Source organism: Sciurus carolinensis, chromosome 11 (genome assembly GCF_902686445.1).
Source record: "Sciurus carolinensis chromosome 11, mSciCar1.2, whole genome shotgun sequence".
Taxonomy (NCBI): domain Eukaryota; kingdom Metazoa; phylum Chordata; class Mammalia; order Rodentia; family Sciuridae; genus Sciurus; species Sciurus carolinensis.
In genome coordinates, this window is record NC_062223.1 from 129,949,561 (window position 1) to 129,977,329 (window position 27,769).

The following is a 27,769-nucleotide window of genomic DNA, read 5'->3' on the forward strand; positions in this document are numbered from 1 at the left end:
TCTGGCTTCTAGATGGGCTCTTCATGTTTCTTGGAAGTTGCTTTTCTGACAATAGGACATTTATAGGTGTGTGTGTGTGTGTGTGTGTGTGTGTGTGTGTATTCTGGGTCTTTCAGCGTATTCTGTGATTAAGAAACAGCAGGGACTTTGCAACAGAAGGGATGAGGTGGGTCTGGGAGAGAGGTCAGTGGTGTCTTCATTCTTAACTCTTAAACCCAGCTGCCTTGAGGTTTATAAAGGCTAAAACTGGGGAAGTGCACAGATGTCCACCAGCGACACAAGTAACTGGTGTTACGGGCACTGGGGCATATCCTAGGGCAAAATGCGAATAGAGACACCAGCATTGGTTTCTCTGGCCAGCCCACGCCTCCGCCTCAGCTCAACGCCACTCCCTCCCCGCCAAATGGCTCTCCGCTCTGGAGGCGGGACCGACTTCTTCGGTGGCCCCTGGAGGCCCGGGGCTGCGAGCTCTGGGAGGCTGGGAGGGTTGAGAGGGGAGGGGCGCTGACTGGGCAGTCCAAAGAGGAGGGGGCCTTTAATAGGCTCGCCCAGCGCCTGGTTCGCTGCGCTGCGAGTGGCTGCGGTTGTGAGAAGCAGCCCGGCACCTCCCGCCAGTTCTCCGCTGCAAATTTTCGTCCTTGCACTTGACAGCGATTGTACTTAAACTCCCAGGGCGCTCTTTGCTGGAAGGCACAGGTAGGAGGCGCAGGCTGCCGGGTGCACCCTCGCTGTTCTGGGAGGAGTCTCCCTTCCTTGGTCGGCTCTCCTTTCAGGGAGCTGCTGGCTGTCCCGAAGCGTTGGTGGTTTTGGTGTGGGCTGCAAAGAGACTGTGCAGGCGGCGGGGAAGTCGGGCCGAGCCCCTTTCTAGAGTGCAGCTGTGCGCTGCCCGGCGCCATGCTTCTGCTGGGCATCTTAACCTTGGCTCTCGCCGGGCGACCTGCCGGCAGCTCCGAGCCAGAGCGGGAGGTGGTCGTTCCCATTCGACTGGACCCGGACATCAACGGCCGCCACTACTACCGGCCGGGCCCTGAGGACTCCGGGGAACAGGGACTAATTTTTCAGATCACAGCATTTCAGGAGGACTTTTATCTACACCTGACGCCGGATGCTCAGTTTCTGGCTCCCGCGTTCGCCACTGAGTATCTGGGCGTCCCCCTCCAGGGGCTCACCGGCAGCTCTCTAGATCTGCGACGCTGCTTCTACTCAGGGAACGTGAACGCCGAACCAGACTCGTTTGCAGCTGTTAGCCTGTGTGGGGGGCTACGTGGAGCCTTCGGCTACCGAGGCGCAGAGTATGTCATTAGCCCGCTGCCCAATGCCAGCGCGCAGGCGGCGCAGCGCAACAGCCAGGGCGCACACCTTCTCCAGCGTCGGAGTGCCCCCGGCGGGCTTTCCGGAGACCCCACCTCTCGCTGTGGGGTGGCTTCGGGCTGGAACCCCGCCATCCTTCGGGCCTTGGACCCCTACAAGCCGCGGTGGACAGGCTTGGGGGAGAGTCACAGCCCGCGCAGGTCCGGGCGAGCCAAACGTTTCGTGTCTATCCCACGCTACGTGGAGACGCTGGTGGTGGCGGACGAGTCAATGGTCAAGTTCCACGGCGCGGACTTGGAGCATTATCTGCTGACGCTGCTGGCCACCGCCGCGCGACTCTACCGCCATCCTAGCATTCTCAACCCCATCAACATCGTTGTAGTCAAGGTGCTGCTTCTTGGAGACCGTGACACCGGGCCCAAGGTCACCGGCAATGCGGCCCTGACTCTGCGCAACTTCTGCGCCTGGCAGAAGAAGCTGAACAAAGTAAGCGACAAGCACCCCGAATACTGGGATACCGCCATCCTCTTCACCAGGCAGGTGAGTTAATCTGTCACCTCTTTGGAACCAGTTAGCCCCATTCTCTTAGGGTTACCGCCTTTAGCTCGCCAAATCCCCTTTGTGCTGCGCAATAAACCGCCCCCTCCTCCCATTCGAATTCCGTTTATCTCTTCCGACTCCAACTTTGAAACTTCCTAGGTTCAGGAAACTCTCCTAGGCTCAGCAGAGGTCCTGCTCAAGTGCATCTGGGCGGTTGGAGGAAAGCCTGCTCCTTCCGAAGGTGTTGGCCTGACGCGACCAATCAGCGTCTCTTGTATCAATAGCGGAGGGGCCGGAACCCAGGAAGTTGCCGCCCCCGAGCAGCAGTTTGTTTTCAAAGCCGATAGGAGGCGCTTTGAGGATGGCCTTAGAGAGGGCGGGAAAGCCCGCCAGTTTTGTATAGGGCGTCCAAGTTCTCTCTGATACCACCTCAGAGGGTTCTTTCCTGGCTGTAGAACTGGAAGGTGATCCAAGGTCAGCGCTGGCCACATTTCTCGCGGGTAACATGTTATCCTCTGTGTGTCCTGGGCAAGAGAAATCTGAATTGGGATGGAGGGGATCATTGGCATATTTTATGGGTTGTAGAGAAAGACCTGACTCAAGTAAGTAGTGCCAGGAGCATCCTTCTTCGTTGCTGCTTCTTCCACATCCTCTGCTGAACCTTGTCCAGGGCTTGCAGACCATTCTGTGCAGGCAGTTTAGTTAGGTCACTTGTTTGGAGCTGGGAGTGCTTCATTTGGAGTTTCAAGTGGAGTTTCACTTGGAGCTGAGTTGGAAAGATCTCTTACAATTTTCTCGGATCCTTATTAGCAGAGGGTGACCTATTTGCTCAGCTATATGCTATAGAGCAGAGCAGACAGGATTGCTCATGTTCAGAACTCACTAAAATTCCTATGACTCCACTTCAGTACAGGGTTCTAACAGCGTCTATGGCTTACTGCAGTGGAAGTGATATGAGCTTAGTCAAGAGTATTTAGAGACTTCAGCTGCAGTGTTGGAAAGATACTAAGTATTGGGATTAGAAAAATGGACCCAGACCAGGAAAGCAGCTCTGCCTTTTCCAGGTCTTTACCTGATATTCTATCTCAAAGAAGCTATGAATCTGTGAACATTTAGATTCATAGGCGTTGACATGTTTGGGCACTGTGAAGTTTTTGGATTCTTGAAATTTCTCAAATACAGAAGTCTGGGAGGAAAAGGGCCAACCAACTGACCCGCATCTTCTGATTTTGGGGGCTGCAAATTGAATCTGTGCCTCACTCTTGTTTTGTCATTATCATAACCACAGCATTCTGGCGATGGCACAGAATCCTTGGTTACCTCTTGCTCTTTACTGTTTCCAAATGGCCACTCAGAGCTGGTCTGGTGCCCACGGGCTGGAACTGGAGTCTTCCACAGTAACCCATTTGGCAGAGCTAGGCCCTTCCTGGAGATGAACTTCCTACTTTCCCAGCCTTCTTCTCCTCCCACCACCTGGTTTCTCTAGGGAGGTCTTTGGCCTGAGTCTTGTTTCCTTGTGCTCATTCTTCCAACTGAGGTCTGTTGAGCTGCCACTGCCCAGCCCCTACAAGTACTGCCTGAGTCATGGGGAAACTGCAAAGGAGGTGGCTTCGACTTCTGCACACAGACCAGCTCTGCAGTCAGATTGCTGGGGGAAAATAAAGCAAATGCCAAGAACAGTTTATCTTAATGGGCAAAGCATCTGTTGCCCCATCCGCTATCCAGGATACCACTGTGGAGGTCACTCACTGGCTCTAAATTAGTAGACCTCAATCTCCTCTTAGTGGTTAAGGCTGACTTTTGGAACCAGCCCCAGGAAGAGGAGTCCTGCTGGGAATCCGGGCCATGCCATCAGAAGAATTGCACCTTTTGAAGAAGTGATCAAACAGCGTGACAGCTTCTGTTTTTCAGTGGTGTGCTAGACCCCCAGGGGGCTATGTTGTCCATGCATAATGGGTACAAGATGTATGACCGCTTGGGTCAGAAGCAGTGATGTGCAACATGTGACTTTTGGAAGCTGTTTTCCCTTTAGGGATCTAGAGGGCAAAGCCAGAGAGCTGGGAGGCTGTGTTGGCAGGTCCATCATCAAGGTATGTGTGTTATGCTTTGAGTAAACATCTCTCCTCCACCTCCTCACCAGCACAGGCTTCAGGGCCGGCTACATTCTCAGAGTCTTAGCAACATCTCATTCCTTAACTCCCCAGGGGTAGGTACAGTATTGGAGGAGAACATGAGCACACAGCTGCTCTTTCTAGACTAAGGCAGATGTGGTTCCTTCCAGGATTCTTAACTATCCAGAAGGGAGAGTACATTGATCATTCGACAAGCATTTTGACAATTTGAGGAGTAAAGATTCAGAGAAAGTTCATGGAGAAAGGATGCACATCTGATTTCGCAAAGCACTCAGCTTCCAGGCTCATAACAACGGGGTGAGGTCAGCCCAGGACTGGAACAAGGATCTGCCGAGAATTAGAGCCAGAGTCTTTCTCATTAGTTTCTATGAGGAGAAGTTTCTTTGGCTTCTTGTTACACCCTGCAGCAGGTGCCAGGTATTTACTGTTGAGACTTCTCTGTCTTTAGATTCAATTTCTCTGCTGTTTTGGTAACCCTTTGTGGTAGAATGATTTCCATCCATTTATTTGTACATTCTCTTTAGTACTTTTTGAGCATCTGTTATTTCTAGCTACTATCCTGGGTTGTGGAGCTACACATAGTAATAAGATGTGGCCTGGGAACCCCAGGAATGAACTGTGTGGCAAGAGGCAGCTAATTACAATAGGGTGTGCTAAGTGCCAGGACAGAGGAATGGAGCCCTCTCTGTGGGAAGCCTCATGGGGGGACATTTTCCTACCCATGAGCTAAGGATACTCTCCTGCAGGAGAGGCAACGGAACTGGGAGGTTGTGGGGATGGGGAAGAAAGCTCGTTTTCTGTGTTGTAGGATACTGTCTACTCTCTCCTACACCTATTTCACTATAATTTGTGACATTTCCTGTTTTGATTTCATTTCCATTTAAAAATTTAAAACAGTTCTTTTAAAAATTTTATTGGTATATTATAATTAAACATAATGGTGGGATTTGTTGTTGCATATTTGTACATATATTATATAACAATATAATTTGGCCAATATAATTTCCCAGTATTTCTCCTTTTCCTTCCTTCTCTGCTATTTCCTTTCCTCTATTCTACTGATCTCCCATTTGATTTTCATGAGAGCTACCCACGCCCTTCCTTTCCTTTTCCTCTTTCCTCTCTAACTTGCACATATGAAAGAAAACATAGGATCTTTGATCTTCTGATTTTGGCTTATGTCGCTTAACAGAATGCTCCCAGGTTCCATCCATTTTCTTGCAAATGACATAATTTCATTCTTCTTTATGGCTGTCATTTTCATTTTTTTGAAAATGACTTGCAGTTTATGGTTTTTCTGCCTACTTACAGTCATTTCTTTTTCTGTTATGCTTAGTGTAACTTCATGCCATACCCTTTCCCTTCTATTACCCTTTCTTTCTTCCTCTTTTGAGATTATCTAGGAGGGCTTTTCCTCTTAGTTTCTTCATTCATACTCTGACCAGTCCCCTCACAATCCCAAGCTTGGCACGGATCTTGTGTTGGCCTTGAGAAATCCCAATGTGTTATGGTAGGATGTTCTTTACTGTGAGGAGCAGAATAGCATTCTGAAAACTCATGTAAATTTCTAAAATAAAGCCCTTGCAATAGGACAGGGCATTTAGAATTCAGATTAAAAAATACGAGTACTAAAATGATGATTTGCATTTGCATGTATTTCCCAGTGTGATAAAAAGAATCCATTTACCAGCAAATGACATGATTTGAATTTTCTTTATGGTTGAGTAGAACATCATTGTGTATATATACCACATTTTCTTTATCCATCAATTGATGTTGGGTATCTAGGCTGGTTTCAAAACTTGGCTATTGAATTGTGTTGCTGGTGAATATATGGAACTGGAGAACATCATACTAAGTGAATTAAGTCAGACTCAGAAAGTCAAGGGTCAAATTTCTCTCATAGGTAAAAGCTAGGGAGAAAAAAAGAATAAAAAGGAGTTTAAAAAGGGGGATCTTGTGAAAATAAAAGGGAGAGCTGTAGAATAGAATCAGGGGACCAAGGGAGAGGAAGGTGTAAAGGACAGGGAATGAAATTGACAAAATTATGCTCTGTGCATGTTTGGATATATCACAATGAATTTTGCTTTTATGTGTAACTATAATGCACTAATTAAAAATACATAAATAAGTAGAAGGAAGACTAGTAGAGGAAGAGAATTAGTAGAGGAAGGAGGGGAGGGAAAGGAGAAGTAGTGGGATTGAAATGGAGAAAACTATGTTATGTACATTTATAAATATGTTAAAATGAGCCTGGCTATTATGTATAAAAAAAAAAAAACTCATGATTTTATCAGGATTTTTAAAAAGCCAGGCCTTGTAAGACATTAAAGGAGAGGGGCCATCTGAAGATTTGGTATTTAATAGTTTGTCATTCTTGGTCATTCAGGAATGGGAGTGAGAGAGAAAGGCCTAGAAAAGGAGAGGAAGTGAGTAGAATATGGTTATGCCCTGTCTTGTAGTGTGAGTACTCTCTTTATCCTTTCCCTACACCAAATAATTAAGCCTGATATTAATGGCAGAAGGTGGGGGAGAAGAGTTGGAGGAAATCTTTTTTTTGGGGGTGGTGGTGGTGGTGGGATCTTTCTCTGTTGCTCAGATCAGACTCCATTTCCTAGGCTCGAGGGTTAACCTTTCACAGCCACCTGACTAGCTAGGACTACGAGAACATGCTATGGCGCCTGACTTCTTTTCTTTCTTTTTAAACTGCTGGTTTAATTAAGAAGGCAGGTGAGATTTTCTTCTTATGTCTTGTTCTCCACCTTCCTTTGAACTTCTCTATGGTTGTTTGTCTGCCTCTCCCTCCCGGGATTCCTTGGCACTCCCCACATCTTGTCTTGACACCTTGATTTGGTCACTGGTGCAGTGGGAAGAACTGGGGTTTGGAGTCAGAGAGCTTTTTGAATCTCTGCATTTGAACTTCCTAGCAATGGACATTGAATTAGTCAGCTATTTGAACTTCACTTTCCTCATCCTTAGAATGAGGCAGAGGATGATGACATGTCACTTAACTCATGGGGCTCTTTCGAGGATGAGTTCCTGAGTAGTCCAGAATAGACACCCAATGATGGCAGCTATTATTATCACTGCTAGTTGCTCAGGGTGTGTTTCTTGTTGCTGAGTCATTACCTTCAGGTCTCTTGCCAGAATGTAAATTTGGGATAGCTCTGATTTAAAGCATTCTGTCTCGTTGCCCTTGCAAGTATACACCACACTTGTCTGATTACACATTCCTCTGTGTCGAAAAAATGGCTGCCAGCATTTGCCAATCTGCTGATTTAAGGCAGGACCTCTTTATGTTTCTGCGATCCTTACCCAGGTCCCTTCATCTCCTGGAGCAGCAAGTGTACACAGAAGGATGGTGCAGGCGAAAGCGCAAGGGCCTGCCTGTGGTTGTGGGTGCCTGGGTGATTTGCGTCCCTGCCTGGGGATCGTTAATCCAGCTTTCAGGCTGTCAGGCTGCAGGGTTGGGAGAGGGAGTCTTTGGTTCTTCTGGCATTTCTTCTTGGCTCCTTGCCATTGGGTTTTGCCCTGGAGAAAGGCGGGGCCACATAGAGGAGCATGTTGAATCCACCCTGGAGTCAGCAGACACGGTGCGCACAGCAGGGATGGGGTCAGTGTGTCAGTGCAGGTGTGGGGCAGGGAGCCAGGAGCTTGCTCAGCCGGCACCATAGTGGCAGTGGTGGACTGCTCTTGCCCTTATTCCTGCTGCTTCCTTCTCCCCAGGACTCTCCTCACTCTGTCCTCCAGTACAAGCTTGAGCTCTGGGGAGGGGCAGTATGGGATGGGCAGTCTTTCTCTCTTGAGATTTCTTAGCCCCTTCATTCTTGGGATCAGTTCACACCAGAAGTAATAGGAGTCCTGGCTAAAACTCAGCCCCTAGGTTACATTGCCTAGATTTCAACCCTCATTGTGCCTCTGCCCTCTCTTTTTAACCCGAGACTCATTGTATCCTGGGTTAATTGCTTGCCTTATCTGTGTCTTTTCTATAAAATGGGACCTAATAATGGCACCTCCCCCTAAAGCTATTGTGCAGATTAAATGAGCTAATCCAGGTAAAATGCTTGAAGCATTGCCTAGCACCTAGTAGCAACTCAATAAATGTTAGCCAACATCCTTTTATTTGGTAGGTACTCTTTCTTAAAGTGATGCTTTCCAGAGCAAGTTTACTCTTCCTGCAAGCTTTGGCTTCCTCTTCTTCCTCATTGAAGTAATTCTTGTTATTTTGGTTACTTCAGTCTCTTGCAATAATACCATTTTGTACATCTGGAGGGATTTATGTGCCAGTGAAACCTAATCTGCTAATAGAAGCAACTTACCTTCCATACTGTACTATCTCCTTCTTTTGCACCAGGCAGTCTGAGTCACATTGTCTAGGAACTGAATTCCTAGATTTAAATTTTCTAGAAAAGTGAAGCCTTCCCATCCTTGGGGATTACAAATGAACAGATCTTGGGCTAAGCAAGAAAATACAGTGCAACACAGAAGAAATTCAGATTTGAAACAAGTTGAAGGGTCACTGTTAATACTAGCAAGGGTGCTTTTCACCAGTAATTATGGTATCCCAACAAGTGAGGTATGATTTAGAGCAAAGAATACTTGCTGGTTTGGCTTAGGTGTGGATTCAGGATTCCATTCTTAATAGCATGACCTTGGGCCTGTGATCTCAATTTTCTGAGACTCAGTTTCCTCATCTGCAAAATGAGAAGGTAGTTCTGAAGTTCTTAGCGTGTAATACTTGGATACTGTCATGTGGCCCTGATTCTTGTATCCAGCAGGAAATTGGTTCCATGGAACACATATATTTTCTGCCACATTAAAAAAATTAATGTGCTTGATTTTATAATGGGTCTCTCCACATTTCTGAAAACTTTGAATATCTCAGTACACACATGGGGAACAATGGAGGTGGGAAGGAGGCCTGAAGGGAGTTGGGGGGAGTTTTAGAGGGGGTGTGTAGAAAGCAGCACTGGTAAATAGGAATTGGCCCTGCTGCAAATTGTTATCCTTGTTTATTTAAGTTGTGGCTCCAATCCTAAATTATTTTATAAGGAGGGACAGTTAGGAAAGAATAGTCCAGGAGTTTTAGGTTCTTGGCCAATATGATTCTTGGGTCTTTTGGAGAAGCAGCTGTAACTATAAGAAAAATTATAGGGGCTGGACTGGGAAATGCCTCTACCCTCCAGGCAGGAGGAACCAGAAGAGTTTCTATTTTTTGGAGACCAGTGCTCCAGCTGAAGAGGCTGAGGCAATTCAAGTGCCTCTGAGTTCATTCCAGAAGGGTGGAGGCATTCATTGCCATAAATGAGGCACAACTGGGCCCCTGTACAAGCGCCTGTAGGCGTTCAAAGAACTAGGGCTGAGCAGTTCTTCATGTGCATCCCTAACAGGGGGAAGAGGGACAGGCAGATCTTCTGACCCCAACAGTGCATCTTCCCACCATGAAAACACCCATTACTACCTGACAGCTGCTCTCTGCTGTGCTCTTACCCACAGGACACCCGCCCCTGCGCTTTCCTTTTTACTCTTGTTTGATCCAGCGTAGCCCAGATTTCTTGATGGAAAGAACAGGTTGCTCCTGGCTGGGAAGGGCCCGCAGCTGCATGTTTTTGCCTCAGAGAGAATCCGCCCTCCATGAGAGGGAGGACACTTTGCCTTTAAGGACTTCCTACCAGGGCTTGTGGACTCTCTCCCTGGCCTGCCATTTCTGGGGAAATAGGATGAGGGGCTAGCACTCTGCTTGCTAGCTGGGGCAGGGGCAACTGTCACTTTTCTATGAGTTAGTGCTATCCACTATGACGTGGGTCAGAAGACAAGAGGCTCCTTACTGTTCTTTTCAGTGTAAAAGCACATCATTCTGTGTGTTCCTTTAATAATCTACATGGTCAGAAGGAACTGAGTACCCCAGGTTGGGGGAAGGTGCAGAGGCCTAAGGCACTGGACACTCCAAGTTCTAGTGGAAGATTGGCCCTTCCTCAGAACTGGAAACTGAGGCCCTGAGGAAGCTTGGCCAAAGTCATACATCTACTTAGTGATGGGGCTAGGACTGGAATCAGGCTTCTTGGTTCTTATTCCTGTGCCCTCTCTCTTGCATGAAGCCAGGGGTGAGTGTGCAGTGTGGCCCAGGAACCACAGATGCACCTGTCTCACACATTCTGCTATAGGTTGCAATGACCGGGGTAGAATATCCAGAGATGACCACCTTGCCCATTGGGATCCTGTGCTCTAGTGCGTGGGAACACACGGCCCTGTATCTACTCTCTTCCTTCTTTGCTGTGTCCTGGCATGAGTCCTTCCTCATTTTCCCTGTTCCCTTCCTTCACAGCTGGCCTGTGATCCTGAGCACATTCCCTAAACTGATGCTACGGTAAACTTCTCCTCTGAAGTTTGACAGTGATTGTCTTCCAGGGTTAGAGCTCTGGGGAAAAAGAACTTTCTAGAAGAGTAGGTCTTTGCAGAGGGAAGAGGATTAGGAAAGGAAAGGAATTTGAGGTGCACTATGCAAACACAGGCAGTTGAACAAAGGGAGGGCACGTATAGTGCCCATCGCTGACTCTGGCACACCCTGGGTTCAGGCTGATCATCCTCGTGGTGCTTTGGCCAGAAGAACTGTTAACTCATTAGGAGGTGTGACTATCACCTGACGGTGGAAGCCAAGTTTGACTGCTCAGGTGATAAACTTCTGAGTGCTTTGGATTAAATTTTGCTGATTTTCTGTACTATGACCACTTTTCCTCCCATGCCCTGCTAACTCTGAAGCTACCCCACCTCCCCCAGGTCAGCATATGCATGGATGCAAGCTGGCACACACACACACACACACACACACTCATACAGACATATAACCCTCAAGGGGCACAAAATTGAGAACCACACTGTGTGTGTGTTCATGTAACCCCCTTGGCTTCCAAATGAGAATGACACAGCTCTTTCTCCTGAGCTAATGCTAATGCTCAGGAGTGCTGAGCAATTAACTGTGATGTGGAAATACTAATGAGTTCCCAGTCATATGGACCCTTAGTACCTTTAAAACAATGGATTAAATGTGACATTTTAATTTTATTTCTTATTTCTTTTTTTATTAGTGCATTATAATCATATATAATACTGGGATTTGTTGTTACATATTCCTACTTGCACAAAACATAATTTGGTCAACTTTATTCCTCAATAACCCCCTCCTTTCTCTCCCTTCCTCTCTCCCCCTGGCCCTCTGCCTCTACCCTGTTGGTTTCTCTTGTATTTTCCTTTTTTTTCTCTTTAGCTTGTACATATAAGAGAAAGCCTCTTGACCTCCTGAGTTTTGCTTGTTTCACTTAATATAATGCTCTCAAATTCCATCCATTTCCTGTAAATGCCATAAATTTGTTCCTATTTATGACTGAACAGAACTCCATTGTATATAAAATACCACATTTTCCTTATCTATTCATCTGTTGCTGGACACCTAGGCAGATTCCATAATTTGGCTCTTGTGAATTGTGCTGCTATAAACATGGGTATGCTTTCATCATTGTAGTATGCTGACTTTAATTCTTTAGGATAAATACTGAGGGGTGGAATAGCTGGGTCATATGGTGCTTCCATTCCCAGTCTTTTGAGGAAATTCCATACTCTGTGCATGTTTCTGCTCTGTGACATGAGCCTCTCTGAGCTTCAGTTTCTTGGTCTGTGGAAGGTGATAATCAGTCATTATTTCAGTGGAATGTTGTGAGGATTAGACCAGGTCATGCATATAAATTGCATGCGTGGTGTCCTAAGTTAGTAAATCATGGGCATGGTTAGCTATGATCATGAGCCTCAGTTCCTACTTTGACAAAGAGGTATAATAACCTCTCTGCCTCCTGACACTGTTGTGAGGAGTGAATGCTTGCTATTGTTTTTTGCACTTGATAGAATGCCCTACACATTCCAGGCAGTCATGTAATAAAGAGTATGGCCATGCCACTGATTCAATACATGTCTTTTCAACAGGAACAGAATGCGCATGAGGGGTCTTATCCTATTTCCAAATCCTGGGTTCTTAAGGCTTCTAGATTATATCACTTACCTACAGTGTCAGTATGTTTTTTGAGTTATCCACCCTAGGAGCCCCATTTTGCTCTTTAGCATCCCCCTGGAAATACTTCCTACCAGAATGTGCTGCTGGAAGCGCCACCCCCCCTTTTTTTTTTATAAATTACATTTTTGTTAGTGCATTATAGATATATATTCTAGTGGGGTTCATTGTGACATTTTCATACATGCACATAACATAATTTGCTCCATTTCATTCCCTGTACTTCCTTTTTCCCTCCACTCCTCCCTCCTTCTGATCTTCTTCTTCTGTTGGTCTTCCTTCTATTTATTTATTTTTAAAGTCAGAACATTATAATTATACATAAAAGTTGAGGGAAGCCCTAGTTTCTATAGCAAGTTAAGCTTCAGTACAAAAAGAGGGACCTTCCTGCTTAGTTGGTGATCTATGTGTCTTTTCTTCCTATCAGCCCCTAAACCCATGGTTCCCTCTAGCTTCCATAGCCAACTGAACTGTGTGTAGATGGTAGCTCTTTTCTACCTTACTCTGCTTCCTCACAGTCCAAGGAAACCAAATCTCTGGCATGAGCAGCTCCTTGGCTGGTACTGTTTGAGAATCTGAATTCATAGTTGTCTGAAGAAGTCACTTAGCAAGGACCAAAGCTGACTCTGGATGAGGCATGTGGTTGCCTTCCACCACCACTTGCTTCAGGGAGCCATGACCAGAACTTCACTTGACTGTGGGAGTGGCCATTTTTTTTTTTTTTCTGGTCTGGAAGGCTGTCTCTATATAAAGCAGTGGCCCCTGTAGTTTAATTTTGTACCTCCTAATTTCCTCATGTAGGACCTCCCTGTGGGTGTGGTTGAGCACAGTCTTCTCAGTGAGCCATAGAGCTTTCTTCCTGAGGTCTCCTCCCTCAGCCTGGGTTAATTCCATGAATAGCTTACCACTCCTTAGCAAGGAAGGTCTGGCTGTAAGGTCTGGGCCTGGCTAGCATTGGGGTGGGGTGGTTTGGAATGTCTCATAGGATATGCCCTTTTTCCTCTTCAGATCCCTTCTGGCACTATTAATTTTGGGTTGGTTTTGCTTCTCTTCCACCTGCCAGGACCTGTGTGGGGCCACCACCTGTGACACCCTGGGCATGGCTGATGTGGGCACCATGTGTGATCCCAAGAGAAGTTGCTCTGTCATTGAGGATGATGGGCTTCCGTCAGCCTTCACCACTGCCCATGAACTGGGTAAGACTGGAGGGGAGGAGAGCCACACCATGGGCCTGTTCTGGGTTTGTGTTGGGGACTTTGCAGGTGGAGTGGGCAGACACTCAGAATTTGGTCTCATATTCTGAAATCTTAGGGATCCTTTCTTAAGGTGAGAGTCTCCTTAGCAGTGACTTTGTTTCACTTTTTGCTTATTGTCCCAGCCCAGTTGGCCAGTGATATGGTCTAAGTACCTCTGCAGAATATCTGACACTTAGGCACTATGAGGAGATTCTATTAAAGGCCAGAAGAACCACTTCTGTCCTCAGCAAGCTCAAAGCCTGGTGGAGGGGACAGAAAATACGAGCCCATGATCTTGAGGACGTTTGTAAAACAATTCATTGATAGGTGCAGATGGCCAGCCTGGAAACCATTTCACAGGCTTTCTTACTGTCCCTCATTCCTCCCTCAACCCCTCATGCCTATCCTGTGTAGCTCTGTCCTCCTGAGTCCTCATTTCACTCCACAGGTCACGTGTTCAACATGCCTCATGACAATGTGAAAGTGTGTGAAGAGGTGTTTGGGAAGCTCCGAGCCAACCACATGATGTCCCCGACCCTCATCCAGATTGACCGTGCCAACCCCTGGTCAGCCTGCAGTGCTGCTATCATCACTGACTTCCTGGACAGTGGCTATGGTAAGCTGGGGTGGCAGAGAAGTGTGGGGCTGGCTTGGCAAGGGTGTCTTTGCTGTCATGTGGTGGTTCTTATCACCTTTCTGGACTGACCTCTGTACTAAGTCATGTAGCCCTAAGGAGTTGGGCCCTGGCGTGGGTCCATCCCAGTTGCCCCTTGGTTATTTTTTCCCTACTGTTTGCTTCTTAGGCCAGTCAAGACCCACCTTCCCCAGCTTGTTCTGATGAATGTCCTTGACTCTCTGCAGGTGACTGCCTGCTGGACCAGCCCAGCAAGCCCATCTCCCTACCTGAGGACCTGCCAGGCACCAGCTATACCCTGAGCCAGCAGTGTGAGCTGGCCTTTGGTGTGGGCTCAAAGCCCTGTCCATATATGCAGTACTGCAGCAAGCTGTGGTGCACTGGCAAGGCCAAGGGGCAGATGGTGTGCCAGACCCGCCACTTCCCCTGGGCAGATGGTACCAGCTGTGGTGAGGGCAAGTTCTGCCTCAAGGGGGCCTGTGTGGAGAGACACAACCTCAACAAGTACAAGGTGAGTAGTGGAGCTGGTGAATTAGGAACTCCTGAAAGGAGGGGAGGAGGCCTGTGGCCTCTGCTACCCTGGTTTCTCCTGGGAAGTTGCCCTGTCACAGATTGGTTGTGTGACCACATCTGACTCCCAGTGCTGCACTATATCTCCATTTCTGTCTGTGGTGCTAGCCTGTTCTTGACTTCCAGAGTAGAGAGAAAAGTTATGGTAGGTCAGAGGACTTGGTGAAGCCTTACAGATACATGGGAAATAGGTTTTGATAGGATTGAGGTCAGTCCTGAGTTCTGTGACTTGTTCTATGTGGACCCAGAGCTGAGCAGTTGACATTAGGAGTGGTTCACCTTGCTGGCTCTGTACTTTCTTCTCTCATCAACTATATCGAGGGATTCAGGAACCACGCAGATGAACAAGACTTAGAGATGCAGTGAAGCAGAGCCCTGGGCAAGCTGCAGTAACTTGACACATCCTGGACTCTGCTTTGGTCTGTTGTGATTTTTTTTTTTTTTTTGTAGCTGAAACGCAATTGAACAAAAGTCCCCTGCCTCCAGATAAATAATAAATAGGACTAGCAATCAAACTAAAATAACAGAACCCCAAATATTTTCTGAATATAATGCAAACTGTGTATTCTTTAGGTCTTTTGTTAGTTTAGTAAAAGAATTTGTACTTTTCCAGGAAGGAATAAGAAGTCCATCCTTCTCCCTGATCCTGGACATGACTATCCCTTACCTACCCAGTCCCTAGCTGGAGAAGGACTTGGCATAGGGTTTTATGTGCACAGAGGAAATATTTTTAAAAAAACTTCACTAAGCACCTGAGATGGATGTAGTAGAGAATTACTTAAAATCTCGTTCTGTGACCTGCAAATATATATTTAACTAAACTTTCAATAATTTATTAGGCAGCAATGCACTGTGTTCAGGGAACTGTGTAAGATACTGTGATGGTCAGAAAAATAAATAAAATGTAGGCCATGCTCCAGAAAACTCAAGAGTCTTGTGAGGGACCTAGAAATGTCATTAGAATACAGACATGGAGAGGCAAGTGTTCTGTTACAACAGAGGTATAAAAATGTGTCATGGGAGAAACAGGGGTGAGAGATTAAGCAGAGGGGACTGAAAAAACTTTGAGGGGAAGAGGCATTTGAAGAGAGACTAGTGGGGTGAGTAGGAGCACAATAGGTGGAGGTGGAGCAAGACAGGGAGTTGGGACTGAGTGAGCTGCTGGGTACATGGCTGAGGGCTCTATGGCTAGGCTGATGGGTTCAGATTAGGAGATTCTGAGGACAGGCAAGTCATAGCTAGCTCCTACTCTTGGGAAGAGGAATCTAAAGGAGGAATAGACTAGTCAAGATATCAGATATAGGGAATGTGGTTTGGTAAGCACAATCTTTCCATATGCTTTCTGGAATTCTCTATCATTAACAAAATCCACTATAGCCTCAACATCTATGAACAGTTCTCTCACTACCTGGTTTGACTGAAGCTGGATTTCATGGAGAACTCAGCCCTAATCAGTCAATACACAAGGATTATTTTACTTCAGACCCCCAGTGATCTCAGATCCAGAATCCCACTCTGACCACGATAGTCCAATCTTCCCAGCTAACTTGTTCTGTTTTTTGGACTCTAACGATTCTTCAATTCCATGTGGACCTGCTGTCCATGGATACAACCGTATTTCCATCTTTCCTTCACATGCCCTTATCTCCTCTTTACTGAACTGAGATTCTGTGATCCATTGTTAAAGTCACTCCTTTAGATGCACTCTTGGTTCCCTTATCCCATCCCTCTTTGTCATACTTACTTGGATTAGCCACCACCTTGGTTGAACCCAACTCATTCACCTACTCAGATGTGCCTGCATAGGTGCATATGACTGGAGAAAAATGTGCAATTATGCTCACGGGTCTCAGCTTAAATAAATTAGCAACTTGGAAACTCAGGTGGGCCCATAATTCTGACCAGGAGTCATATATTTCATTTCTATAGTTCATGCATTCTCTTGCCCTTTTACACTTTCACCCCTCTCCTTCCATCACCAACTTCTTCCTCATTTTTACTTACACTGATGTAGTAGTCCATTTCCCATTACTATAATGAAATACCCGAGGCTGAATAATTTATAAAGAGAAGAAGTTCATTAAGTTTACAGTTTTGGAGATTGAAAGTCCGATAGCATGATGTAGGTTTTGGTGAGGGCCCTTCCTGTTTGCATCACCTCATGGCAGATGGCATTATGGGGTGGGAGTGCATGTAAGAGGGAGGGATCACATGGTGAGATAGGAAGCCAGAGTGCGGGAGGGGCAGTCTTACTCTTTCATAACACCTCACTCTCATGGAACTAATCAGGATCCAAAAGAACTTCTTAATTCCTTCTGATGGCAGTGTCCTCAGTGACCTAATTAATTCCCAGTAGTCCCACCCCTCCTTAATACTGCCACATTGGGGCAGTATTACAAAAAGTATTGGGGCAGATATACAAACCACATCTAAACCATAGCAACCAGTGACTTTTCCTCCCCTATTTTACTAAGGAAAAAGAAGCAACAAGCATTCAGAAGAGAATTTCCATGGCACTACATCCTTTGTCGGACCTGCTTCTATATGCATTCCTGTCTTTCCCCTTTTCAGTGGGCAGACTGTCCATGTTAAACACAAGGCCATGCTCTGTGCTTTGCACAGTCCCTCTTACCTATTCAAGGGCATCCTGTGTCAATTCTCCTTTCTCTTCTTCAGTATCAGTTCTTCTCTCTCTTGGGTTGAATCATTCCTATCACAATACAGACCTGTCATAATTTTTCCCGTCTTAAACCAAACTTCTCATGATCATTCATCCTCTCCAAATATCACAGTCTGACTCCCTTTACACCAACATTCCTTAAAAGATTTGTATAAATATGCTTCCCAGTCCCTGGATTTCTCTGGAATTCACTCCAATCAGGCTTCTTCTCCTACCATTCCTCCAAAATAATGCTTGCTAAAGGCCAGCAAATAGCCATCTGCATTGGTAACCATCCCTCACTTTGTCCTGACTTGCTGCAGTGTCTGACATTACCCATCACTTTATCCCCTGGGAACATAGGGTCTACTTACCTTGAGGCGGGCTCTGCTTCTTGTGGGTTCTCCTCCTCCCTTATTGGCTTTCTCCTCCATCTCCTTCACTGGCTCTTCCTCCTTCTCATTTTCTGAATGTCAGAGTGCTCCAGGGCTCTGTCCTTACCTTCTTCACTGTCCACACTCAGTTTCTTAAGTGATTAATCTAGGCTGTGGTTTTAAATACCATTCACAGTTTGAAGACTCCTGTCTTTGTATCTGCAGCTCATGTCTCTCTCCCAAGCCACAGACTTGTATGACTAAATCGTGACATCTCCATTTGAATACCAGATAAACATCTTAAGCATAGTGTATATAAAACCGGGCTCCTTATCACATTCCCTAAACCTTCTTTGTCAGTTCCACTTAAACCCTTTTTCTCCTGCATGCCTCACATCCTGTATCTTAGGAATTTCTATTGACCCTGTCTTTGGAATAGATTCAGAACCCTATTTCTTACTGCTTTTCCTTCTACCACCCTGGTTCAAGTCACCAGTTCTTCTTCCCTGGATTATAGCAGTCATTCCCCAACTGGTCTCTATTTTTTTTTTTTTTTTTTTGGGTGCTGGGGATCGAACCCAGGGCCTTGTGCTTACAAGGCAAGCACTCTACTGACTGAGCTATCTCCCCAGCCCTGGTCTCTATTTCTGATCTTACTCCTTAGATACCACTCTCAACACAGTACCCAGAGGGATCCTTTAAAAATGTGGGTTATGTTATGCCATTTCTCTTCTTGGAAGCCTCAGGTGTTCTACACCTGGCTCAGAATGGCCATGTACTTCCCTTATCTCTTGCTTCTCTACTCTTGCTTGCTCTGCTCCAGGCGCATCCTTCCTCAAGGCTTTTGCATTGCTCCCTTTGCTTGAGATGTCTGTGTGGCTCATGCCAGTATTTCCTTTAAACCTCTATGCTAGGTGGGGCTTCCCTGACTCCTGGTAATAAAGAGCATCCCACCTTGCCAGGGTCCTTCCCATCATCTCACCCCAACCCCCACCTGCTTTTAACCCCATCCAACACTCAACATTACTGGCTTATTTTTATTATTTGTGTCACCCAACTAGGATGTAATGACTTTGAGGGTGGGGACTTGCTGCACATGGTGTCAGGCATATAGGAGGAACACAGCAAATATTTGACCAATGAATGAATGAATGAATGGTGCATGGCAGGAGTACAATAAATGTTTTTGTACAAATGGGTGGGAAGAAATGAAACTAGATAAAAAACAAAGAGCATTGTCTCAGAAGTTGTAGGAATGATGTTAAATATTGAAGAAAAAGTGGAGAGAATAAGGCCTAGCTCAGACTCAATTCTTCAGATGGTCATTGCTCATTTTTGAGAGAGAAACTTCGATGGTGTGATGGAGATAAAAACAAAGCAAAGCTTTGAGGAGTGAAGATGGGAAAGGAGCAGAGGTGGATGACTTTCTCAGGAAGTGAGAGGACGGAATTGGAGTGGGGCGCTAGTTTGAGTGACAGCAGGGGTTCGAGAAAGTGTTTTATCTTTTTTTGAAAAAGTAAAACAGACATATTTAAACAATGAACCAATAACTATCTGACAGGAGGATGGTCCAATAAGTATGCTGAATATATACATAAGTTAAAGTACTTAAGTTTCATTTAAGCAATTCTGGTGGTCTATGTGGGTTAGTCACCTTATGGATGAAGATTTAATACCAGAGTGGCGTTTTAATGCTGGGATGTACAACTGGGCTGCTTCCTTGATTGCCCAACCAAGGAGTGTTCAGGGGTGAAAATTCATTTTGCTATCATCCTAAGAAAAACAGAATGAAGATTATCCATTTTCTATGCCCGCTCTACTCTGCTAAACAACAAACAAACAAATAAAAGCCCATTGCATAATTCACCCCAAAGCCAAATAGAGTTTTAGAATTGCTTAATAGTATCTTATCCAAATGTCCTCTTAACATAAATATTAGCACTGCTTATACTGAGTCTTTCTCAAATGCAGCTCCTGGTTGAGGTTGAGTTTAATTTGGTTTGGCGAAGAGTCTGAACTATAGAACATTTATGAATAAAAATATTTAAGTATCTATGACAACATTGTTTACTGGCAAGGCTGTTACCTGGAACTGTTGAGACTCTTGTAAATACACTAGCAACCGGCAAGGGGAAACTTTGAACTCCTGCAAAGAGGCAGGCCCAGTGCTAGGAATTTGCATATCTGTCACCTCCTTTAGATCTTCTGTCAGACTTCAGACCCAAGTATTACTGGCTCTTTTTTTTTTTTTTTTGGCCAGTAAAGCATGTGCAACCTAAGGAGATTTGGCCAGTGGCTCAAACCCACTCTTGTAGTGAGGGCAGAGGTGATGATAAAACTTGTCTGCCTCACTCCATGGCCCAAGGAGTGCTCATAATTGGGAGCAGCTGATGTTTGATATTAATCAGTTGAAGTGTTGTGTGGGCGCTATGCATACAGATCATGTGCATGAATTTTTTTTTTCTCATGGTATAAAGTGAATTTCATTCCAGTAGGGTGGGATGGGAACTTGAGGGTTGCACTGGTCGCTTTTCTATAGGCTAAAGGACCGTGTGTGCCACCTAGACCCCTGCAAGAGTATAACTGGCTCTTCCTTGCAGGTGGATGGCTCCTGGGCCAAATGGGAACCATATGGACCCTGCTCACGCACCTGTGGTGGGGGTGTGCAGCTGGCTCGGAGGCAGTGCAGCAACCCCACCCCTGCCAACGGGGGCAAGTACTGCGAGGGAGTGAGGGTGAAATATCGATCCTGCAACCTGCAGCCCTGCCCCAGCTCAGGTGAGGGGGAAGCAGCAGTGTCCTGCTTCGACTGGGAGGCTAAAGGGCTCAAGGGAATGAGACTAGAGGTTTTCTTAATTAAGTACTGACAAGCTTCTCTTTCAAGTGGGAATCCAGGGCCCATGGACTTGGTGGGAAAAAATGCATCTCTTTTTACTGAAGTTTCTATCTAAAACTTAGTGTTCAATTCAATTATAAATTTAGTGTTTTTTTAAAAACTAACCTTTTCATCTAAATTTTAAATTTCCTTTGCTTAGGCAATGAACTGAAACAGGAATAGAAATACCTATGACTGTTACCAATAGAAATCATGGCTATTATATGACATTTCACTTGTTGAAGAATTCTCAAAATGCCATTTATGCTCATCCCTACTTTAAAATCACAGCAGTTATTAGATTCATTACTGAATCTTGTTATTTAATGCATTATCAAAGAAGCATACATATCACAAGTATGTTTCAAAATATGTTGATAGTTGTATATTACTATAATTGGTATTCTTTGTAAATTCATATAATTTCTGCACTTAATAACACTATTGTGAAGATAGTTTCAATAGACTGTTGAAAGCTTCCATAGTCCAAAAAATATTTAAGATACCTGATATAGAGGGAGTTCAAGGCAAGATTGCTAGAGAGGGTGGCACATTCCTTTGGGGATGCATTATTATCTGTGCCCTGTATCTTTTGGTCCCTCCTTGTGTTTGTCCTTTGAACTGGGGAGGCTGTGGCTCTAGTGATGAGCATCATACTTTTGAGGGTAGGGAAGGGCTGTTTAGAGTATTGAAGCTAGACATCCCTGGGCGGGACATTCTCTTTTACTCCTCCCTTGGTGCTTACCTGCAACTTCCTGCATGTGATTCCTCCCTCTCCAGCCTCTGGCAAGAGCTTCCGGGAAGAGCAGTGTGAGGCTTTCAATGGCTACAACCACAGCACCAACCGGCTCACCCTGGCCGTTGCATGGGTACCCAAGTATTCAGGTGTGTCTCCCCGGGACAAGTGCAAGCTCATCTGCCGAGCCAATGGCACTGGCTACTTCTATGTGCTGGCACCCAAGGTGAGCAAGATGGGGCAGAGGACAGAGCAGGGATTAGACTTTGGGGGAACATCAGGCTGAGCTGTTCCTCTTCCTCTTCTCTCTCTCCTGGGGATGTTGCAGGTGGTGGATGGCACTCTGTGTTCTCCTGACTCCACTTCAGTCTGTGTCCAAGGCAAGTGCATCAAGGCTGGCTGTGATGGGAATCTGGGCTCCAAGAAGAAGTTTGACAAATGTGGAGTGTGTGGGGGAGACAATAAGAGCTGCAAGAGGGTGACAGGAATCTTCACCAAGCCCATGTGAGTTCTGGATCCTGGAGGGTATAGCCAGGGAGCAAGTTGGGAGGAGGGTGAGTGGAATTCCCCCAGTCATTGGGTTAGGTTGGGGTGAATATCAGATTCTGGCCATACTCATGCTATGGAGGCCACTTACTTATCCTCTTCTAGGGCTGATAATCATCTGTCCACTCATCCATTTATTTAGCAAAGGAAGATGAATCCTCAAGGACACATCTCAGCAGAAGATGATATTAAAGGAAAGATCAGCATTGTTAGGTTATGTCTAGTATTCTATGGCAGGACTGATCTGCATTCAAATCTCAGTTATCCATTTTCTACCTGATCTTGGGCAAGTGACTTCATCTCTAGAGTTCTAGATGTCCTTGTTTGTAAAGTGGATATAATATTAATGTACTTCACATGAACTCTTGTGAAGAGTAAGGGAATTAATCCAAATAAAATGGTTAGTGTAGTAGCTGATGCAGAATAAATGTTCAATACCTGTTCATAACAATGATAAGGAGACAGCTGCCACCCTCTTTCTGGACCTGAGGCCCAGGCCTTGGGGATTGGATGAAGGAGAGAATGGCAATAAACTGCCAAGGGACAGTGAATAAGAGACTGGGACTGAAGGAACCTCTGTTTCTTCGGTGCACTAGGATCTACTGAAGAATCATCTCTGGGCCTCTTCTAGTCCCAAATTCAGTGTCTGCAGCTCCCCAGCCTTCAGACGTCAACACGTTCTCTTGTCCTTCCATTCACATTTCTCCAAGGTCCTGACCTATGTTCTGAAAGAACAGGACACTTGAGTTCTCAGTTGGGAGTAGGGAGTATGGATGACCCTGAAAATTTGGGAGGCCAAGTACTGATGATGGAGAGATGAGATGTCTGTCCTGGAGTTTAATTATCTCCTCTGGACATGATGCATTTTGCTGAGTTCCTAGGTGGGAAATGACAGGGAGGATACCCAGCCCCTTCTCTAGGAGCTTTGGTGCTGCAGGTGGAGGTGATTGAGCCTGTCCTTCATAGGGACCTGCTATGGGGTGACCTTGTGGGGAGTTAGAGGTACTTTGGTTGAATGACAAGTGTTCTTTGCACAGATGATTGGAGCTGAAAGGAGCTGTAAAAATCATATACCTTAACCCACTTATTATATAGATGTGAATATCAGAACATGGAGAAACTGGCTTATTTAAAGTTACCAGGGAATTGGTGTCTGAGCCAGCTGGATTTCCATCTCCAACTTCAAGGCCAGTGTAGTCTCACTGTATTGAGCTCCCATCCTTGGACTTGGGCACCATAGATTTGTTTCCTTTTTTCATCATCACAGCTGATACCTATTGAGTTCTCACCATGCCATGCACTGTGTGGCATGCTTCATGTGCTGTGGCTTCTTTAATCTTTATAGTTGAATGAAGTATGTGAGATTATGAACTCCATTTTACTGGTGAGGAAACAGAGATCTAGAGAAGCTGAGACTTATATAAGACCAATAGCAAAGAAAAGGGTGAGGATCTCTGCCTCTAAAACTTGTGTTTTACTCCTAATCTAGAATGCATCACAAGATAAGTTTACTGAAGAAAAATGATCATGAGGCTCTATTGGCAACTGTTCAGTTTCAGATAATCAAAAAGTTTGTGTACCACCTTTTAATTTGATGTTTCCATCAAGTCCTGTATGGTGCTTGAGCATCCTAGCCTTTGCAATTTGCTGCCATCTTTGTGACCTGCTCTGGGGTTTTTGAATGGTGATCAATTATGACTTTAAAGGGGAGTGAGCTCCTTAGGTCCAGGCATCTGTCTAATGCACAATCCCCTTTTCTACCCTAGGCATGGCTACAATTTCGTAGTGGCCATCCCTGCAGGTGCTTCAAGCATTGACATCCGCCAGCGTGGTTACAAAGGGTTGATTGGGGATGACAACTACCTAGCCCTGAAGAACAGTCAAGGCAAGTACCTGCTCAATGGGCACTTTGTGGTGTCAGCTGTGGAGCGGGACCTGGTGGTGAAGGGCAGCCTGTTGCGGTACAGTGGCACGGGCACTGCGGTGGAGAGCTTGCAGGCTTCCCGGCCCATCCTGGAGCCCCTGACTGTGGAGGTCCTCTCTGTGGGGAAGATGACACCACCCCGAGTTCGCTACTCCTTCTATCTGCCCAAAGAGCCTCGGGAGGACAAGTCTTCCCACTCCAAGGACCCCCGGAGCCCTTCGGTGCTGCACAATAGTGTCCTTAGCCTTTCCAATCAAGTGGAACAATCAGATGACAGGTCCCTGGCACGCTGGGTGGCAAGCAGTTGGGGGCCTTGCTCTGTGAGCTGTGGCAGTGGTCTGCAGAAGCGGGCAGTGGACTGCCGGGGCTCCCCAGGGCAGCGTGGGGTATCTGCCTGTGATGCAGCCCATCGGCCAGTGGAGACACGAGCCTGCGGGGAGCCTTGCCCAATCTGGGAGCTTGGGACTTGGTCACCCTGTTCCAAGAGCTGTGGCAGTGGATTTAAAAGACGTCCACTCAAGTGTGTGGGCCATGGAGGACAGTTGCTGGCCCGGGACCAGTGCAATCTGCGGCGCAAGCCCCAGGAACTGGATTTCTGCATCTTGAGGCCCTGCTGAGAGAGATTGTTCCTTTTTCTCCTTCATTCTCTGCCCCACTGTGGTGCTGGTGTTCTGGCCAGCTGGAGCAGAGGACGGCGGCCAGGGACCTGTGCCAAGATGCCACTCGCATCCAGGACAAAGACCATGGGTTGGGGTGAGCAGTTCCCTCCTCCCTGGACTGGGCAGGAGGAAGCCAACTAATGCACAGTCTACCTCATGTTCTGCTCCTGGGGAACCTGGTTGCTGGGAGAGGCTATGGGGTGCAGGTACTGGGCAGAAGGTGCTGAGACCCAATTTCCATGGGACCTGGAGGATTGGCGCCCCCCAGGCAGAACTTCAGGGACCTTGGCTCCCGTAAGGGAGGCTACAGGCTGCTGGAAGAGCCATGGCCCAGCAGCTTGGCACCCTCAGGTGGCCCCAGGGACTCTGAGCCATCTCTGAACAAGGCAGGGTTTTCATGGTGCTCATGGCCCTCTTTCCTTTTCTAACTGACATGGACAGAATAATAAAAGCTGCCTGGGTTGGTTGGTAGTTGAGGGGAGAGTGAGATTGGGTATAACTGGAGCCTGGGCCCCTGCATTTGAGAAGAGACAGAGGATTATAGAGAGTCTGGAGGTTTCTTGACTCTTTGTCTTGGCCCTCCCTGAAAGAGTCAGCCTCCTCTTTCCTGGATGTCCAGGGCATTAGACTAACAGGAGGGCTGCCACCAAGGTGCCCTCTGAGATGCTGCAGGCAGAGGGAGGAAGTCCACAGAAAGCCTGCCATTTTTGTCAAGAGGAAATTGGCCATTGCAAAAAGAGGCTGACACTTTAAAGGGGTGATGGATTTTGTGACTGAAGTAGGGAATGTGAGGAGAGATCTAGAGGGTTTTGTTGTCATTGGAGCTGAGGTGGGGGAGTGCTGAGCTCTGGGCCTGACTTTGGGGGATGTTACCCTGGGATGGGGAGGAGGAGGATCCAGGTCTCATGGGCTTTTCCTACTGAGATGGACATATAATATGGTTGATGCTGTAGGTCTACATTGCTTCAGAACCTCCAAAGTGGCCACAGTTATGTACCCACTGAGCAAGTAGTGGGACATGACCAGGAGGGCCAGGCCCTGAACATTCACATACCTGCAAGTTACTCTTCTTCTGGACAGCTCCCACTGTCTGTCATGGGCACATTATGTTGCATCTCCAGGCCTTTGCCTCTCCAGTTGGGAAATGGGATTCATTGTTTGCTACCTCAGATTATGCTCTCTGGGAACCCACCCTGTCCCTTCCCAGGGACAGAGGTGATTGGTGCTCCCACCACATCCAGCTGTCATCTTTACAGACTGATCTGCCCACAAAGGTGAGTGTGTGATGAGTGGCCACCTGCTGGGCTTCCAGATATGAAGACCAGGGTGGTGGTGGTGTCTCTCTCTTCAAATTCCTTGGGAGCTGGTTTTAGGAGACACTAAGAATCCATGGGACCCAGGGGCCCTTGGCAGTCACTGGTGGGAACTGATAGAGATCTGTCTTGTAGATGTGTCAGAGGAGTAGAAACCAAGGCATTTCCTATAACTCCAAGTGGGAAGATGTTTTGGGGTTAGAGATCCTTTGGCTAAGCAGAGTATTTCTTCAAGATCCAAATGCCCCAGTGAGAAAAGCGGATATTCTGCTTTGGAATATATTAGTCTAGGATCTCAGTGGAGAACTTCACTGAGATAAGATCGAAACTTGCATCTTTCCTGGGGAGAGGGGTTCAGTTCTTTTATGTGGTGTTCCCTAGTAATAAAAAATCCTTAAACCAACCAGCTGGCCAGTCTAACTTCTGTGATGGTCTAATCCCATCCCAGGCTGGAGATATTGTACAGAACTCCTACAGGGGGTTGAGGGCGTGCAGCTCTCCGAGGCAGAGCTGCAGTCAACCCTGAAGGACCAAGTGAGGGGGAGTCCCCCTCCTTGTACCAGTGAGCACTGTGAAGTTGCAGAGACAAAAGGGCCCCAAGGCCTCAGGGCCCAGTGGGAAGGGAACCTTGCCAGCTGACGATAGTGCTGCACCCTGTGTTTAGGGCATTCTCTCTGTTGTGAGGAGAGGGTGGTGCGGGGGCTGTGCAGAATGGGCAGGGGAAGAGGGTGGGTGGGAAGGGAGGTGCCATCACTGGGGAGACTGCCCCTTAGCAGAGCAGTGTTTGCTGTCAGTTGTTTTACAAATCATTTCAAGGAGGGATAACCACTCTTGTTCCTGACAAAAGCCAGGTCTCCATGCTCTTTTCTGTCATGGTGTTTGTTTGTTTGTTTTTTCTTTCTTCTTTTAGTTTTTCAAAGAATTATGACCAAGACAACTTGAGAAATTTGTCTTGTCTTTGAACACTTCCTCACTCCAACCATGTTCTCCAGGGCTGAGTAGAGTTGAGACTCAAGCAATAGGTTTCTGGTGATGGAATAAAAGGTTAGGGTGCTTTTTCATGCCTATGGAAGAAAAGGAACATTCTCTGGGCTCCAGCAACTTCTTCAGTGGGACTATGGGCTCAGGATTCCCTAGCCTACATTCCCATCATGTGCACTGATTGGAGGAGTTTGAACCAAACACCCTCTTCTGGACCTTGTCATTCTAGAGAGGGGTCTAGAAGGAGCTGAGGACAGTTTGAGGGTCCTGAGTGCCCCAAGCGTGGAAGTCAGCTCCTGAAGACACTAAACACTGTCACTGATAGAGCCCCCACTGTGCTGGGTTCTTTTGCATTCCGTGTACTGAGGAAGGATGGGAGGACCTGGGTACTGGCTGGGCGTGTATACTGTGTATACAAGGGAGCTGGCTGCTGAGGTGACAGTGGCCTGCTCCTAATAAAGTCATAAGTATTTAAAACTTGTGTCCTGCCTCTGTGACTGCATCTCATCTTCGTGTTTATGAAATGCATGTTTGTGCCAGCCACGGTGCTATGGAGACAACAGTGACTGTGACAGGCACAGCCCTGGTCCTATGCAGGTAAGCTGGATGTGGAACTGAAGTCAAAAGCAAAGAGACAGAATCATGAGAGACCATGGTGGGTGGGAAGAAGAATCTGGCTGATGCTAAGAAAGAGAATCTGGCCTGGGTGTTTGAGGACAGGTGGTAGAGTGACCAGAGCCCCTTAGACACTGGGACAGTGAACCTGAGGCTGAAGGGTGAGACAGAAACTTTGTTAAAAGGGTGTAGAAGCCTTTCAGCAGAGGAACAGTGGGCCCAGGCTAGGGACTTTAGAGGGCACTGTGACTGTCCTTGGTGAGGGGGACAAGGAATGAGGACAAGACAGAGGGGCCCATCATGCAGGAATTCCAGTTGTCTGCCTTAGTGAAAACCCCGTTTCCTGAGGGAAAGCATTCTATTTGGAGAGTGATTACCTCTTTCTGGGCTGACAGTTTTAGCGAATACCTGGGCATGGGAGAGATGTGACATGTTTTCAGAGATATTCCAGAAACTCGTATATGTCCTACACCTGAGCTCCTCTCTTGGAATCTCATTTCCATCTGCAAAGTAAGAAATGTAGATTCAGTGTTCCTGTTGTCCAATGGTTTGGTCCAGTTATGGTTTGGAGTTTGGTGGCTGACAATCTGGTTTCAGAGACAGGTT

The 27,769-nt window shown here is 46.6% G+C and overlaps 1 protein-coding gene across 1 annotated transcript; it reads left to right on the forward strand.

Moving 5' to 3' along the window:
* The first annotated feature begins 545 nt into the window (after window positions 1–545).
* Window positions 546–26,279, forward strand: Adamts15 (ADAM metallopeptidase with thrombospondin type 1 motif 15). The gene is made up of 8 exons (XM_047519693.1): window positions 546–1,851; window positions 13,106–13,238; window positions 13,726–13,893; window positions 14,139–14,422; window positions 20,115–20,292; window positions 21,170–21,351; window positions 21,454–21,629; window positions 23,438–26,279. The coding sequence occupies exons 1-8, from the start codon at window positions 895–897 to the stop codon at window positions 24,210–24,212; spliced, it is 2,853 nt and encodes a 950-aa protein (XP_047375649.1). The 5' UTR covers window positions 546–894; the 3' UTR covers window positions 24,213–26,279.
* Window positions 26,280–27,769: the final 1,490 nt, after the last annotated feature.

Bases quoted from the DNA above. Each gene is read 5' to 3' on its own strand.
- Adamts15 (XM_047519693.1), top strand. From the start codon at position 895: ATGCTTCTGCTGGGCATCTTAACCTTGGCTCTCGCCGGGCGACCTGCC. The intron at 1,852-13,105 runs GTGAGTTAATCT...TCCACCTGCCAG, and splicing joins CCATCCTCTTCACCAGGCAG to GACCTGTGTGGGGCCACCAC. The intron at 21,630-23,437 runs GTGAGTTCTGGA...TTTCTACCCTAG, and splicing joins GGAATCTTCACCAAGCCCAT to GCATGGCTACAATTTCGTAG.